Source organism: Trichechus manatus, unplaced genomic scaffold (assembly GCF_000243295.1).
Source record: "Trichechus manatus latirostris isolate Lorelei unplaced genomic scaffold, TriManLat1.0 scaffold00113, whole genome shotgun sequence".
Classification (NCBI taxonomy): domain Eukaryota; kingdom Metazoa; phylum Chordata; class Mammalia; order Sirenia; family Trichechidae; genus Trichechus; species Trichechus manatus.
In genome coordinates, this window is record NW_004444049.1 from 7,274,753 (window position 1) to 7,291,349 (window position 16,597).

At 51.1% G+C, this 16,597-nt stretch overlaps 1 protein-coding gene across 7 annotated transcripts in view; it reads right to left on the reverse strand.

The window, feature by feature from the left end:
- The window catches only part of MARK2 (microtubule affinity regulating kinase 2), a 60,388-nt gene extending 56,028 nt beyond the window's left edge, over positions 1–4,360 (reverse strand). For 4 of the 7 annotated variants that reach the window (XM_004383809.1, XM_004383807.1, XM_004383808.1 and 1 more), the window contains exon 1: positions 3,728–4,360. In XM_004383809.1, coding sequence (XP_004383866.1) covers positions 3,728–3,781 — 54 coding nt within the window. In that variant the 5' untranslated portion in view covers positions 3,782–4,360. The remainder of the gene's footprint in view (positions 1–3,727) is intronic. The other 3 variants (XM_012557661.2, XM_004383805.2, XR_002825219.1) reach the window with 2 other exon arrangements.
- Positions 4,361–16,597: the final 12,237 nt, after the last annotated feature.

The window sequence follows — 16,597 nt, forward strand, 5'->3', positions numbered from 1 at the left end:
CAAGGAGCAGCTGGTGGATTTGAACTGCCAACCTTTTTTTGGCTCGCAGCTGTAACACGCCATGGCTCTTAACCACTGTGCCACCAGGGCCCCACATTCCTAATCTCTAGGACCAAGCAGAAAATGAGAACACATGGCCAGACATTCACCCACATCCCTGACCAGAAGGCAGCACCACCAAGGAGCCCCCAGCTACAGTCAAGTCTGCACAGCACTGCAGAACTCATAGGGTGGGAAGTGAAATGGTAGCTAACCAAGCCAATCTACCTGGAAAATAGCAAAAACAAATTATTCAGTATAACATTTAGCCAGAATCAACTCTAAATTTCAGCAAGGAACTTCCACTGAAGTCACTAAGGTCCAAGGGATGTGTGTGTTTGGAGGGGCTCACTGGTTCACTTCAGGATCCTATAAGTCAGCTTTGCTCTTTTTGCCAAGACTTCCAAATTCCTCTTCCCCAAACTAGCTAACAGAAGAAACAAAACCACCCACTCCCTAGAAAAGGGACAGCAATCTTCTCCCTCACCCCTTGCGACAGAAGCAGGGTGAGCAGTGACAGGCTCGCTTTCTCCAGGAGCCCTCTCTCTTGTGGTTTCTGAGGCCCAGAGGTGGGTGGGTCTGAAACCATTGCAGCCCCTCTCCCAGGTGTCACATAGACTCTAGTCAGCGGCAGGTCAATTTCTGAAGCTTGGACCCTCTCCACACTTGCCTGCTATTGCTGCTGCTGGCTGGAAGACAGACAGTCATCGTGCTGATTGCTTTCATGAATGCCAAGCTTCCAGTCCAGCAGAGCCATTTGGAAAAGAAGCAAACAGAAAGCTCAGCTCACAGATGAAGAATCCCCTTAACTACCAGCCTGGGGTCAGAACACCCCTTCTGCAAAAGGAAGAAGAGCCTATGGCTATGAAAAAGCATATCCAGAATCAGGTGTCACAGAAATATCTTAAAAACATGCCTTGACTCTCTTTTATACTATCGCTGTTGACAGCAGAGTCGACAGCAAACAGGCAATCTCCCTGCAACACAAGGTTTATTTTTATGCTTCACCATTTTCTGTGTTTGTGTGTGTGTATGTGTTTAATTCAGATGTGATCAAAGAGCTCCTGGGAAGAGCTTCTCCTCAGCCACATTTTTAAAGAAAATGAGAAAGGAAGAGCAAGAAAAGAGACCAGAGTTTGAAAACAACCAGTGGAGCGTATTTACCTATTTCTGGTGAAACCAGTCTAAGTAGTTTAAATCTAAATAAGGCAATAGAGGACCTTTGGGGTAAGGAATCAATGCAACCAAATCTCTTGCTTTTTATTTCATAACATTAAGGCTGAGGAGAAGAAGCCTTCTCAGTGCAACACTGAGTTTCCATGACAATTTTAGCTAGAATCACAACAGCACCAAAGGTTTCTTGCTCTCACCTGGTGGCATGATCTATACTTATGGAAGCCAATGCTTCTGGCATCCCTGGCCTTGTGTCCAGAGCAGCTGCTGCTAGTCTTTCCTCTTGTTTTAAAGAACACTAGCAATGACATTTACATTTAGTAAGCAGCACAAAGAAACCACATTGCGGCAGTCTGCTACTCTCCTCTGCTGAACACAATGCCCCACAGCCTTGTGGATAGAGGAGGCACTCAATCTCCACTCCCCACATGCCTGAGGGTGCCCGTCAGTCACCTGGCCTCCTCCTACCAACTCATAATCAACAGTCTGGGAAAGTTCTCTGGTAAAGCAGAGACAACCTGCTAAAACAAAGGTTGTGAGAGAGGGCCTAGAGAAAGTGGTTCCCAGTAGGGAGAGAGAAACAGCTGGCAGGCAGGCGAGGGGAGAAAGACTGTGAGATGCGGACCGTGCCCTTCTGTTTCCAAAGCCCTCAGTCCCATGCAGAACCAGCTGCCAAACCCAGTGAGGAAATGGAAACCAACCATCCCTCCCTCTCAGCCCCTATTTCCTCCCAAAAGCAACCAATCCATCAGTAATAAAACGGTCAACCACTGCAGAGAAAAATCCTGTCCGGAACTCCAGAACTCCTCTTGAGTTCTTAACTGCCCAGCTGACAAGAGAGTGAGGTGGCAGGTAACCAAATAGGCAAGTGTGAAAAACATGAAAAAAGAAAAGATGTTAAATAGGCAAGAGAACATAACAGTGGCTCTATCAGAAAATGAAGAAAGAAAGAAGAGGGAAACATTAAGGAGCTGATGAGGGGAAAGGATGCAAAAAGCACTGCAGCCCCCAGGGAGCAGAGCTCCTCTCTCTAGTCAAGTTTTTTGGCCTAGTAAAAGTTCTCCACAAGAAGAGTGTGACAGGCGGGAGAGTCTCCACAGAGCAGTTAACAAGGACAACTGGAGATGGCAAAAGAAGTGGAGGGGGGCGGGTAGAAAGTGGACGCCTCTCAGCTCAGAGGTGAGATGACACAGAAAAGGCTATGGCTTGGGTAACAATCGACAGCAGTGACTGCCGGGAGGAGGGGGGACATGTGGGGTCCTGAGGCTGAGGTGCAGGTAAAGAAACCAGCATGCAGAATTCCTGGACTGGGAGTTACAAAGATCAGCCAATAAGAAAGGGATGCAGAGAGGCACATGTGGGAAAAACAAATATGACGTGAAGAAGGCAAGAGACTGACATGGAGATGAAAGGCAACGCTGATTAAGAGGCATAATAAGGAGGCATGGGGTGAACAGCGAAACAGGAAGGCCACGAGCAAGCAGTAAGATACTATGAGAAGGGACGGGCACAGGGGGGAAGAGACAGGAAGGCATCATGGTTTGTGTTGCTGTGTATGACAACGCAAGGCCAGGCCGGTGATGCGGCACGGAAAGGACTGAGCAACAAGTTGTGTTAATACAGTGGGACTGAGACAGCGAGTGTCTCTCCGCCGGTAGGAAAAGCCCAGGGAGAAGGCTGGTAAAACACTCCCAGGGAGGGAAGAGGAGGCAGGGGAGCAGAAAAGCCTAACCCCGGGGAGGAGAACAGGAGGTATCCAAAGACTCACAAGGGAGTGATCACTGGAGCCCCAAAGACAACCTGTGGGAAAACTATGCGCATGACAGCTGCATGGGAAACACGGAAGCAACAAATGCCAGCGCCAGGAACCAGGGCGCTCCAAGAGAAAAGAAGGGAAAGTGATGAGCAAAGAGTAGGCGAACGATTTGGAAAGGTGATGAGGGTGGAGCTGGTGGGCTGCAGCCAAGAGGGAGTGCACAATTTGGAGAAGGAAGCAGCAGGGCAGAAAAAGCTGGGGAACTGAAAGGGGACAGGGATCGGAACACACTCCGGGGCAAGGACCCTGAGGGCGAGAACGGGGGACTGGGAGAACCGGTGCGGGCAGGGGGAAGCCAGGCTAGAGAGATGGAAGAAGAAGAGGTGGACAACGATCTGTGACAAATCGCGGGGTGCTATTCGAGGAGCAGGAGGGTGGCTGCTTTATGCCTGGGTGGAGGAAGACCAGAAAGGCCCCTGAAAGAAAAAGGGAAGAGAAAGGGAAGCTGGGGAGGTGACACGGAAGAGCGCAGGAAGGCGGTGAGAGGAGAGGGGGCCTGGCAGAAAGACAAGTGTGCAGCCTGGAGTCAGGACGAGGTGGGTCCCAGGACAGGACTCGGAAGGGGGATGTGCGGGGCCGGGAGCGAGATGACAGGGCAGCCGAGCTTGCAGGATGGCAGAGAAGAGCAGAGGAGGAAGGAGGCTCCGTAAGGTGCAGGGGCCCAGCCAGAGAATTCGGGGAGCCCTCGGGGCTCCTTACCTGCTCCGTGTCCCTCTCGTTCAGCGTGGGTAGGGGGGTCCGGGCGCTGGACATGGCGCCGGTATCTCAGGGGAAGGAACCGAGAAGCTTGGAGAAAGGGAGGGAAGGGAAGGCGCGGAGCCCGGCCGGGCGGGGCTTCTCACAGCAGGGGCACCCGCCGCATGGGCCCCGGCCGGGGGTGCGGGGAGGCCGGGCAGCTGCTCACGCCAGCCCGGGGATGCGCCGCTCGGGCTAGGCCGCGCCGGCTCCGAGCGGCTCCGGACCGCACCCCCCCCGACCCCCGGCTGGGCTGTGCTGCCTTTCGGCCGGGCCGCGCCGCTCCGCCTACTCTCTGCCACCGCAGCCGGCCGCCTGCCTCGCTCCTCCCCTGCCCTCAGCGGCACTGCTCCGCGCCCGGCACACAGGCAGCCGCCGCCGGACCTGCTGCTCCCAACATGGCCGCCACCACCGCCGGCCCTCGGCTCTTTCCGCCGGCAGCAGCCGGAAACATCCGAAGCGACTAGGAACGGGACGGGGGCGGGCCTCCTCCTCCCAGCCACCGACTACGGGTGCGTTCCGGAAACACCCGAAGAAGGTAAGGCTCCGGGGCACGCGCGCCTCTTCGATTCCGAAGCCTAAGCTTCGGCTCTGTTTACGGAAATCCGCGAAGAGACTCCAGGCACCCCAGAGCCATCCAACCACGCCCACCGGCCTTTCCCCGCCCACTTCAAACTGGCGCTCGGTAGTTTCCGGAAACACCCGAAGCGGCTCCGCGTGCGGGGAGTCGGCCACGCCCCCGTCCCGCCCCTCTGTGGAGGGCGGTCGTCGGTCATTTCCGGCAACACCCGAGGCCCGGCGAAATCCCCGTCGTTCTCCCGGGTGGTGCTCAGAGACTGACTCGTCGTTTCTTTCCGTCAGTTTTCGGGTATTTTCAAAGCTTGAACAACGAGCGGGGGCACTAGTGCGCGTTTATTATTTGACTAAATAGAAATAAGGCTGTTAGTCGTTCCTGCGATTGTCCCGTCTGCATGTCCGTTCGTCCGTCAGTCAGCTCATAAGATCCATCTTCGGGTTTACCATCCAACCTGTCTCTATCAACGTGTGTGTCACCTGCCAGATGCAGCATTAGTCTATAATCTATCTACCATCCATCTGTCTTGGCTGCTATCTATCCATCCATCTATCCCCACATCTAGTCCTCAGGGATCCTCATGGTCCCAGGCAGACACCAGGTCAGCGTCCTTCGCACCCAGCTGCGGGAGGTTCTGGAGGTCCCCCCAGCAGAACACTAAGAAAAGAGGAGTCCTGCGTCCCAGCCCCAGCTCTGCAGAGTGAAACTGCTGTGTGATCTTGGAAAAATCACACAACACCTCTGAGCTTGGCCCCACATCCCTAAACTGAGAAGGGTCCATACCTTTGTTCCAGCATTGACATTCTAAATAATATCTTTGAATTCTACTTACCATTTTAAGTGCCACTGCAAGATGACGCAGGAGAGGCATTCTCATTCTAATCCACATTTCAGTTATCCCGTCTAAGATAAAGAAACTCATGGAAAAGAGAAACTGGTTGAAAATGAGGATTCCTCAGGATGGCACAAAGAATGAGCACCCGAAGAAGTTCCTTTCCTTCTCTGGACCTCAGTTTCCCCATCAGTAAAGTGAGGTCATTGAAGTAATGAGTTCTGAGGTCCCTCCCAGCTTTGAAGAGCCCCTGACTCTAACAGAAAGACCATGTGGGCAGCCGGAGCCCACTCCTCACCTCCCCCTAGACCTTTTCACCAGGGAGAGGCAGTAGATGGGTCTGATTTCTCTGACTCCAAGCTGCCCCCACCCACTGTATCCCTGACCTGTTGGAACTTGTCCCTGCCCCCACCCCCCCCGGGCTCAACAGCAGCTTAAGGTGGGCAGGAGCCACCGGCCTCACAGAAGCCAGATACCCATTCAAGCAACATGTCCCCAAAGGTACAGGAGCAGAAGAGGCCCCAGCAGTTATGGGGGAAGGTGCCGGTTGGTCCTCTGACATTTGACTTTAATTCCCAGGTGGAGCATCTTGAGCAGTGTGTGTTTAGAGTAGAGCCCTTGGCCACGTCAATCGGAGAAATAGCCAGACAGATGCATGAGGGTATGAAAGTACTTCCTAAGGCAACAGGTACTATCCACAGTCTTAATAAATGCAAGAGACTCCTGGACGCCTCTCCACGCCCCACCCCACCTCCATTCAGGCACGCAGTCATTGGGGAAGAAGTTGGTGATGGAGCATAGAAGGAGATGAGGGAAAAAGAGAGGAAAAGGTGAGGACAGAGTACCTCCCACTCCCCCCACCCCAATTCCTCAGAAAATCCATGAGAATGATCTGCCCTCTGGTGGCCAAAGACAGACAACAGGACACATGCTGATTCCTGTGCCTGATACCACCTCTCAGGCCTGGGGCAGGAAAGGGAAGGGACTGGAGGAGAAAGGAAGTAGGACTCAGGGTATCTCCCTGGCCCATGCTCTCATCTAAGTAAATTTTACCTCCTCCATGCTTCTCCTCACTCAAACTGTAACCCCTGCCTCACCTCTGCCCTCTGGCTGCCAGCCTTCCCCCATCCTACCACCCGCCCTCTCTTGGGCTCAGCTCAGAGCTGCCTGTGGTCTCCCCTAACTCCCTCCAACCTACCCCACCAGTCATGCCAGCATAATCTTCCTATAGTCCAGCTCCAGTCCCATCTCTGCCCTGCTAGGTCATCACAAAGTCTCCTGTAGTCTAGAGACAAGGCTGGCTTCATGGGAGTGTGACCTGTGTGGTTGCACAAAGCCCTGCTCTTAAAAGGGCCCTGTGCTTTGCTTAATGCTCTCATCATCTTGACAGTTTAATCGAGGGGCCCCTGCGTTTTCTTTTTGCTCTGGACCCCACAAATTACATAGCCAGTCCTCGCTGTAGGATAAAGCCTTTAGCCTACATTCAAAGCTTTGCACAATCTGGCCTCAATTTACCTTGCTGATATACTTTCCAACTAGGAAGGCTGACCCCTCCCCCAACTCCTGCCCTGTCAGCAAGCAGCCTTTGTTCAGGCTGATCCCTTCACCTGGACTGCCTGTCACTGACCCCAGTTCCCAGATGCACTGCAAGATGCAGGCCAAAAGACACCTTCTCAAATCCCTGAGGCCACCTAGCCTTGCTTAAAGATTAATTATTGCCACATGTTTCCCCCCTCCCTAATTTGCAGATTAATTCATTCATTGAATAAATCTCTATTGCGCACCTACTATGTGCAAGGCACTGGTCTAGGCTCTTCTGGTATACCAGTTAACAAAACAGAGAAAGATCTCTGCCCGCAGGGGGCTTTACACTGCCCATAGAGGGGAAGACAGATGACAAACGTAATGGAAATGCTTTGGAAAAAAAGAGAGCCAAGTAAGGGAGATCAGGAAAGCAGGGGGTGGAGAACAGGTTGCAGTACTAAGGTGGTCAGTGTAGACTTCACTGAGAAGGTGACATTTGAGCAAGACTTGAAGGAGGTGAGGGAGTAAGTTTTAGGAAAAAACATTCCAGGCAGAGGCAACAGTCAGTGCAAAGGCCCTGAGGCAGAAGCCAGCCTGGCCTTTTTGAGGAACAAAGAGACCAACAAGACTGGAGTCGGGTGAGCAAGGGAGTGAGTAGTAGGAGATGAGGGCAGAGAGGTGGTGGGGAGCCAGCCCTGGAGGGCTATTGCTTTGACTTTCCTGCAGAGGGAGACAGGAGCCACTGGAGTGTCATGTTCTGACTGGCTGCAGGGTTGAGAACGAAGTGAAGGGGCAGGGCAGGAGCAGAAACATGGAGACCAGGAAGGAGGCTTTTGCAATAACTCAAGTGACCAATGACAGTGGTCCAGGACCGGGTGGCAGCAGTGAAAGTAATAAGAAGTAGTCAGATTTGGGATCTGTTTGGAAGGGGAAGCCAACAGGACTTTGTGATGGGTTGGGTTTGAGGTATGTGAGAGAGAGGAGTTGAGGATGATTCCAAGTTTTCTAGCCTGAGCAACTTTTAGCAAAACAAATACAGAAGTAAAGGTATCTACCACAGGCCCAACCTGCCACAGTGCCCATGGGAGTTCTGGGAACCCCAGCTCTAGCAGGCACGAGGGGCCTTCATGTAGCTGTCCCCCAGCATGCACAGGCAGGGAGGAGAGACGCTAAGAGGAGGCAAAGGTGCTGGACATCCTTAATTGTCACCCTCTGAAATGTCGTGGCTCTTCCTCTTCTTTCTCTCCCAACCAGTGGAGCCCGAGAGCACATTCGTTCTGGGCAGGCCACTGTCGGGGGAGGGCGAGGACAGTCTGCAATTGCCCTCTGATCAAGAGTCAGATGCCTAGAGTGAGGCAAGACCCACTGATGCCCTCTGACTTATCAGAGACCCTCCCATCACCAAGCTTTACCCTGTTCTTCTTGAAGTCTCTGAATTTCCATCCATTTCACCACTGACATGTACCATATTCCACTGAGTTTATGACATCACCAGTGGTAGGATGCATCCCAATTCCAGAGATGTTGGATGTAAAAATAAATGTGTGTCTTAAGAATGGATGAAATAGAATATGTTTATTTACTCTCCCCCCAAACCCCCCACCTCCCCAACCATCACTAGGAACTTCCGGTTTCATTCCCCTTTGTTCATTTTTGCTAACGCATTGAGAGCTGCGCTTGTGTGGGCATTTTCACATTTAATTCTTACACAGAAAGCAGAGACATTGTTGTTTCCCCCAGTTTACTAATATGGAAATCGAAGTTCAGAGAAGGTCAGTCCCCTGCTAGTGGGAGTGGGAATAAGGTGGGAATGGAATTCGGGTCCCTCAGCCTGTCAGAGCCAGGATAGCGCAAAAGCACAGGCCCCTGCAGCCAGGCTGCCTGCTCCTTAGTCGCTATGTGATCTTAGGCAAGCCCCGTAATCTTTCTGCACCTTAGTTTCCCCATCTGTTAATTGGGGATAATAAGAGTTTCTACCTCCTAGAGCTGATTTGTGAGTTAATATATAGAACATGTTCAGACAGAGCCTGGTGCACGCACAGCCAGCGCTTTGTGTGGGCTGCTGTCATAGCCAGCCTCCCTAATCTTTTAAGTTTCCCTGCTATATCCTCTCCACTTCCTAGAAGAACAGCACTGGATCAGAAGAGAGCTCATGCATGTCCCAGCTCTGTCACTGACAGACCATGCCAGCTTAGGTAACTCCCTTTCCCTTTGAGGGTCTCAGGTTCCTCTTCTGTACAATGAGGGGAACTATTTGCTCTCTGTGGGGTTTCCATCTCTAAAACCCTAACCCAGCAACAGCATCTGTCTCCCTCTTCCTCGTCCATGACCCTGGCACCAGGCCTGTGATGGAGGAGACAGTGTCCCTGCCAGCCTTGTTCAGACTGTGCCTACCGTGCAGCAGGAAGGCCCAGCTGCCAATGGGGGCCACTGCAAGCCCACCCTGGGGGCAGGGGCAGGGGCAGGGGCACGAGGGTAGGGTCAACTGCCTTCTGATGCTCAGAGTGTCCTCCTGGGAGGAGAGGCCCTTTGGACCAGTCCACCCTCGGTCACTGTCCTCGGGCAGTGTTCTGGCGCCTGCACCCAGGCCAAGAAGGCCGTGCGTCCTAGATGGAGAGCTGGGTGGTCACATTGGCAGAGGCCCTGTGAGAGGCAAAGGAGAAGGCGGAACCAGGCAGCTTTGCATGGGCTTATAGGGAGACACTTAAAGCAGATGATCAGGGCTGATAAGATGATAAGTTAAGCCACTCAGGGCCCTGTGGGAGCAGGGGGCTGGCGGGAGCCTGAAGGAAGGCTTGTTAGAAGAGGTGATGCGGAGTGTGATCCCAAGGATGAGCAAAGGGCTGCAAGGAAGGGCTTGCAAAACAGGAGCAGCTTGTGCAGTGATGGAGACTGGCCCTCAGGGGGTTCCTATCTAGTGGGCACCTTGATAGGAGTTAGTACCAGTGGGTGTCCAGGGCCCCAGCTGGCTTCCTGGAGGGGGGCAGGCAGGGCAATGACTCCCCAACGCACAAGATGATGTCCCTACACCCCCAAATCTGCAAGTCACTCCCAGAGAAGTCGGCAGGCAGGGTGTTTGTGGCGGAACAGTCCAGTTCCCCTCACCTGCCATGCTCTCCAGGGAAGGCAGTGCCTGGGGTCCCCGCCCCAGGGAGCACAGGATCCAGCTCTGTCCCTGGCATGCCCCTCTGGCTCCAGGCTTTCAGGTTCCCCCTTCGTCTGTGTCCAGCTCCCTTCAGATGCCACCAACAGGGATAAGCACAAACATTCCCTGCAGGCCCAGTGGGCACCAGCTCAGTGGAGCAGGGGGTGCAGGGGCTAGAGTGGCCACTGGCAGCTTCACCGAGGAGGCTGACCTCCAGTGGGCCAGCCATGGAGAGCAGTGACATTGTCTGGTTCACGGTGGTGTCCTCGGTGCTTAGAATGGTGCCTGGCGCCTGGCAAACTGTCTGAAAATCCTGGGGGAATGGAAGCCTCAGGGCTTTGGGACTTGGCTGCTCCCTGTGCCTGCAACTCCCGGTACAAGTCGAACTACATGGCTTGTTCCCTCACCTCACTGGAATCTCGTTTAAATGTCACCTCCTAAAAAAACCCCTCTCCAGCCAAAAGGTGCAAGCAACCTAAATGCCATCAACAGATGAATGGATAAACAAAATGTGGTACGTACATACAATGGAATACCACTCAACCAGTGGGAGAAATGAAGTCTTGATACATGCTACAGTATGGATGGAACTTGAAGACACTATACTGAGTGAAGTAAGTCAATCATAAAAGGACAAACATTTTATGACCTCACATATAAAAAAGACAAGAAAAGGCAAAAGTATACAGACCAAAGTTTATTAGTGGTTACCAGGGGCAGGAGGGAGGGGGAAAAGAGCTGGGTTACTGCATACGGAATACTGAGTTTCAGTTTATGGCGATAGAAAAATTGCACTGATTAAGGATAGGGTGGCACAGCTGATTATTTTAAGCGCTGTCAATAAGTTATACACCTGTAAAAAGTTGAATTGGCAAAAGGTATGTGATAAACATATTTACAGCAATGACACACACAAAAAAGAGTAGCTGCCGAGGTTGCTTATGTACAATCAAACATTGCATAGGATTTGGTTCTTTGGTTTGGAGGTTTAGGGTCATCCCAGTTAACCGGCCTAATAATGCGTTTACTGCTTCTGTTCTACCTCCTAGTTTGTTGCGTAGTTCCTGGGGTCTTAAAGCTTGCAAGGGGCCACCCAAGGTACAACAGTTTGTCTCTATTTGCCTGGAGCAACAGAGGAAGGAGAGTCAGGAATGGGGGGGAAGAGATGGAATGTGTGGCTAATTGCCTCCATGAACAACTGCCTCTTTTTCCATGAGACCAGAATTGGATGATGCCTGGCTACCATTACTGAACATTTTGATCAAAGATTCTAAAGCAGAATCCTGATCAAAAGGGGGGAAACAGAACAGAATTTCAAATTCTCATGGACTTCAGACTTTTCGGAGCCAGGGAGGCTGGATAAATCCTTGAACCTATGGTGTGAGATAAACTTTAAACTTCAAACAAAAAATATCCCCTGAAGTCTTCTTAAAACTAAACAAGAGTTTAGCTTAACTATTAAAAACTGTCGCCTTGAAGAGAGAATTCCTGACGGAGAAGGAGAAAAGTGGGGTGCAGAACTCAAATTCTAGTAAAAAGACCAGACTTAATGGTCTGACTGAGACTGGAGGAACCCCAGAAGACATGGCCCCCGGGCTCTCTGTTAAACTAGAACTAAAACCATTTCTAAAGCCAACTCTTCAGACTAAGAAGAGACTGGACTATAAGACATAAAATGATACTCGTGAAGAGTGTGCTTCTTAGTTCAAGTAGATACACGAGACTAATTGGGTAGCTCCTGTCCAGAGGTGAGATGAGAAGGCAGAGGGGGATAGGAGCTGGTTGAATGGACACAGGAAATCCGGGGTGGAAAGGAGGAGTGTGCTATCACAGTATGGGGATAGTGACTAGGGTCACATAACAACATGTGTATAAATTTTTGTACTTGGGCTGTAAACTTTCACCTAAAGCACAATTTAAAAAAAAAAAAAGTCTGCCTTGAGTATTATGCTCTTTTAAGAACTATCTATATGGGATCAAATTGACAACAGCAACTTGAAAGAGTAGGTAGGTACTTTAGGGGGTGGTGAGTTTATGTTAACGGGAGGAACAACTCAGAAAAGGAGGAAGAGAAAGGTTGCGCAACGCAAAGAATGTAATCAAGGTCATTGAATGTACATGGAGAAACTGTTGAATTGGTGGATGTTGTGCTGTGTATATTCTCAACAGCAACAACATAAATAAAATTTTAAAACAAAACTCCAACCCCCATCTCAAAACTGCACCCCTCCATGGATGAACATGCTAAATGACACCATGAGGAGGCAATCAGCTAAATTCAGAAAGTAGGAAATTCTGTCTCCAGAACAAAAGAACCATTCTTTAACAAAAAAAAAAAAAAAACTGTTACAAATGGAAAGACCTTGAAAATGTTATGCCGAGCAAAATAAGTCAGTCACAAAAGGGCAAATGCTGGATGATCTCACTTATGTGAAACAAGCAAATATATAGAAACTGAAGATGATGAGTGGTTACCAGGGGTGGGAGCAAGGGGGAAATGGGAAGTTTTTGCTTAGGGTGCATTGAGTGCATGTAAATGGTAGTGGAATGATTTGGAAAAGGGTAGTGAGAATGGATGTACACCTTGAACAGTGCAATCAATGTTACTGAATTGTCCAAGTAGAAATGGTTGAGATGGCGTATGTTTTCTTGATGTATTTTCATCACAATAATTTTTTTTTTTAAAAATAGGAGGAAACATATCAACCAAATGCAATGTATGGACCTAATTCAAACAAACCAGTTATGAAAAGATGTTTCTGGACCAATTGGGAAATGTTAACACTGACTGGATATTAGATGATACTAAGGAACTGTTAATTTTTAGTGTGCAAAAATGTTTTATTAAAAGGAGTCCAAATCTCTTAGAAAAACAAACAAGTATTTATAGATGAAATGATAAAATGTCTGGGATTTGCTTTAAAATAATCCAGAAAAGGGTGGTGGCAGAAGATGCAGCAGGAGAAAAGAGACGGCCCAGATGTAGTGGTGGGAAGGCTCCAGGCTCGGCCTAGGCACCTGGTTCCAGGGAGGGTGAGAAAACAGACACTGGGGTGCTGCAGGAGCCACCTTACCCATCACCTCGCCTGCAAGCCACAGCCCCCTCCCTGCTCATGCTGTCTCGGAGGTCAGCAGAGTGTCCCCTTCCAACAGACACCAGTGGGGGGTGGACACCATCAGAAGCCCTCTCCCATTCCTCAGGATGTGCAGGACTTTACAGTGTACAAACAGCCCCTGACGCACGGGGTCTCAGCCGAGACATACAGCTGCCCTGGGCGGGTGCTGGGGGGTGACTGTGGCATTTTATGCAGAGGAAAGGGGGGTTCAGATTGGAGGGGCATCTGTTCCGGAGCTGTGGAGCCTGGACCAGACCAGTGATGCAACTGGGGTGCTGAAAAGAGGCCCAGCCAGCGTTTCCCCTTTCCAGCCACACCTCAGTACCCCTACACTCTCGTTTCTCTTCAGTGAGGGAAGGCGCAGCTTCTTCTCCTGTCTTGGACTCTTTTTGCCCACAGGAGAGAGCTCATTACCTGCATCCAAAAAGACCTCCCCCATGCCAACCCCCAGGAGGGCTGTTTGGAGGGATGGGAGGTGACCTGCATTAGAGAGAAAAGGTGTATTGGGGAGAATTGATATGCAGCTCAGGAGTCAGTCAACAGGGCAGCAGTCCCTAGCCAGGACAGTGAGGCAGTTGTGGCTGGGCCACAGCATCAATCTGGAGAAAGCTGCCACCGCCAGCCCCGCGGTCCCCCATGTTGGGCAGGGAGCTTCCCTGGCGTTGCCTGGAGAGCAGGGCTGGTGCTCTGAGGCCTGCCACTGCCACCACCGACCGGTGTTCTAAGTAGTCAGATGCCACCCTTGGCCCTGCCCTCTCCACCTCCCCCTGGAAGCCCAGGTGCCTTCCACAGGCAGCTCCCGACCACATACTCATATGGTCCCTAGGGTGCTGGCCGAGGCTGGGCAGACTCCCACCTGCCCGAATGTGGGACTGAAGTCATGGAACAAGCACACAACTCACAGTCACCTCCGCAGCCACCCTCTGCAGAGAACTACACTCAGGGACCAGTTTGCATTAGAAAAATACACACCAAGGGGGCACTTGACAAATGTTTATTGAGCACCTCCAACGTGGCAGGCCCCACGCCCTCGAAGTTGCCGCAACCTGGCCCTACCTGGAAGGAGAGCACAGTCTAGCGTGCCAAGCCAGTAACCATACTGATAGCAGCGAAGCTACATTTAACTTCAATTTTACAAGGAGCTTTGGCATAAGTTTTTCTCAACTGTGAAACACCCAGCAACACAGCCGTATTGCTTTCAAAGCACATTGGCATCAATGGAGACACAGCCACATGAAATCACCTGCAATAATCAGTATTTGTGCTTTTAGAGCCAGATTTTTAGCATTGCTTTTTCCTCTCTATTAGGCAAGATAATGAGTTTTGCCAATTTGCAGAGCAGTCCCATGGCCTGCCCGGCGTCACACAGAGGCAGGCCACCCTAGACTAGTATCCAGAATCCTTGGCCACTGCTTGTTCACTACACCTCACCATCTCTCTCTTTTCTTTTTATTTTTTATTGTTGTTGAGAATATACACAGTAGAACATACACTCATTCAACAATTTCTATATATACAATTCAGTGACATTGATTACATTTCTCAATATAATTATACAACCACTTTCACCCTCCTTTTCCCAATTGTTCCTCCCCCATCAACATAAACTCACTGCCCCTTAAGTTTCCTATCTAACCTTTCGAGTTGCTGTTGTCAGTTTGATTCCATATAGACAGTTCTTAAAAAATAGCACAATGCTCATTCTTTACTAATTAACCTAGACTATTGTTTGATTTAAAGACGACTTCAGGGGATACTTTTGGTTTAAGGTTTAGATTATCTCAGTGCAATAGTTTCGGGGGTTCAGCCAGCCTCAATGACTCCAGAAAGTCTGGATTCCATTAGAATTTGAAATTCTGTTCTACATTTCTCCCCTTTCGATCAGGATTCTTGTATACAATCTTTGATCAAAGTGTTCGACATCACCGTGTCTTAATCTCCCCTGGACAAGAGCCCCACACATGCTAGGGCCCCTTTAGCTTGAGCTGATCATATGGGAAGAGGGGACCATTTCACATGAACCACCTGAGCTGTAGGGTCCCCCACACCTGGTTTGGACACAGCTGGCCCACAGGTGATAACACAGAAAAAGACATGGAACATTGGGCCCATACCCAGTCCCTTCCTGACATAGAGAAACTCTCTGGGCAGTCTCAAAAATCTGGCTGAGAGTCAGTGTTGCATGGAAACATCTGCCCTACAAGTCCTGCCCAGCGCCCCCTCCCACATGCATTATTTGGTTCTGTAATGCAGCGCAGGTGCCGAGGGCACACTGCCCTGTTATCACACCTGCCCCAGGATTCTAAAGGGGACAGTAGAGTTTGGGGTTCACGAGGGGAGCTCCCTATCCCCCTCTTCAGAGCTCCATTAACACCAAAGAGGTGAAAACCCCACACAATTTGGCCTGGGATGGGTTAGTGTAGGAGGGTAAGAAATCTAGTGAAGAGACCTGAGTGGGCCAACTCATGGTCCAAGAAATGGGGACAGCCAGGCAAAGACTAGGGCAGAATTAAGCCAAGGAAAGGAGGGGATGAAATTGTGCAGGTGAGTGGACAGAGCTGGAAGGCTGGAGAAGGTAGGACTGACTCTAGGACCCCTGTGGGCACCTCCCCATCAAGGGGCGGTTTCGGGAGGCATCTCCCCCACCTGCAGGCTGGCCCCAAACATTTCACTTAGAAAGGTCCCATTCATTCTCGGCTCTGAGGGTGTGAGCAACCTACTGTGGCCTCTCCTGGTCAGAGGCCCGCCAGGCGAGTCAGAAGCAAGTTCCGTTAAAGAAAAGGTGTCTGTTACCCCATCTGGACAGCAGGGTTAAGGGGAGAGGGCAGGTGCTCCTCCATGTTTCACACCATCAGCCCCAGTCCACCAGCCCAACACAGCCCCACAATGCCCTGCTCCACCCTCTCAGAAGGCTGCTTTCTGGCCCCCCACCCCTAGGGCAACCCTTCAGCCCTTTTGCCCCTCCAGGGCCCTCTTGCTGTTGTCGTTAGGTGCCGGTGAGTCGGTTCCAACTCACAGCAACCCTACAGGACAGAGTAGAACTGTCCCATAGAATTTCCAAGAAGCGGCTGGTAGATTTGAACTGCTGACCATTAGGTTAGCAGCCGAGCTCTTAACCACTATGCCACCAGGGCTCCCAAGGGCCCTCTAGGAGGTTAAATATCCTGCTAGCAGACTCCTTCCCTCAATGATGGCCCAGACCGAACTCTCTTAATAAAAAAAAAAATAATTTATTGTCAACAAAGGAGATATATACAACAGGAGTGTGGGGGACAGGAGAGAGGGGAGTGAGTGGAGCCCAGGTGGGCTGCTTTGCCTCCTGCAGGGATGGAGCAGGAAGAGGTAATGGAGGCCTCCTGGTCAAGGAGCCTGCACAGGTGGGGGAGGAGAGGCGTCCCCCGAGGTAGTGGGACTCAGTTCAAACCCCGTGACCACCTCTTGTGTAAGGCACTATGCCAAGGGAGAATGGTGGGGGGCTAGGGGGAGGGCATTGTGGGGGACAGAGAGAGAGGTCTGGGTTAGCAAAAGGATTGGGTGGGTGTTCTCCACAGGCCCAATGCCCTACCGCTACACCAGCCACCCTTGCCTACCTGGGGCCTAGCTAAGGCCTTGCCAGGGGCAGTCACTCTCCAGCGCCCTGCAG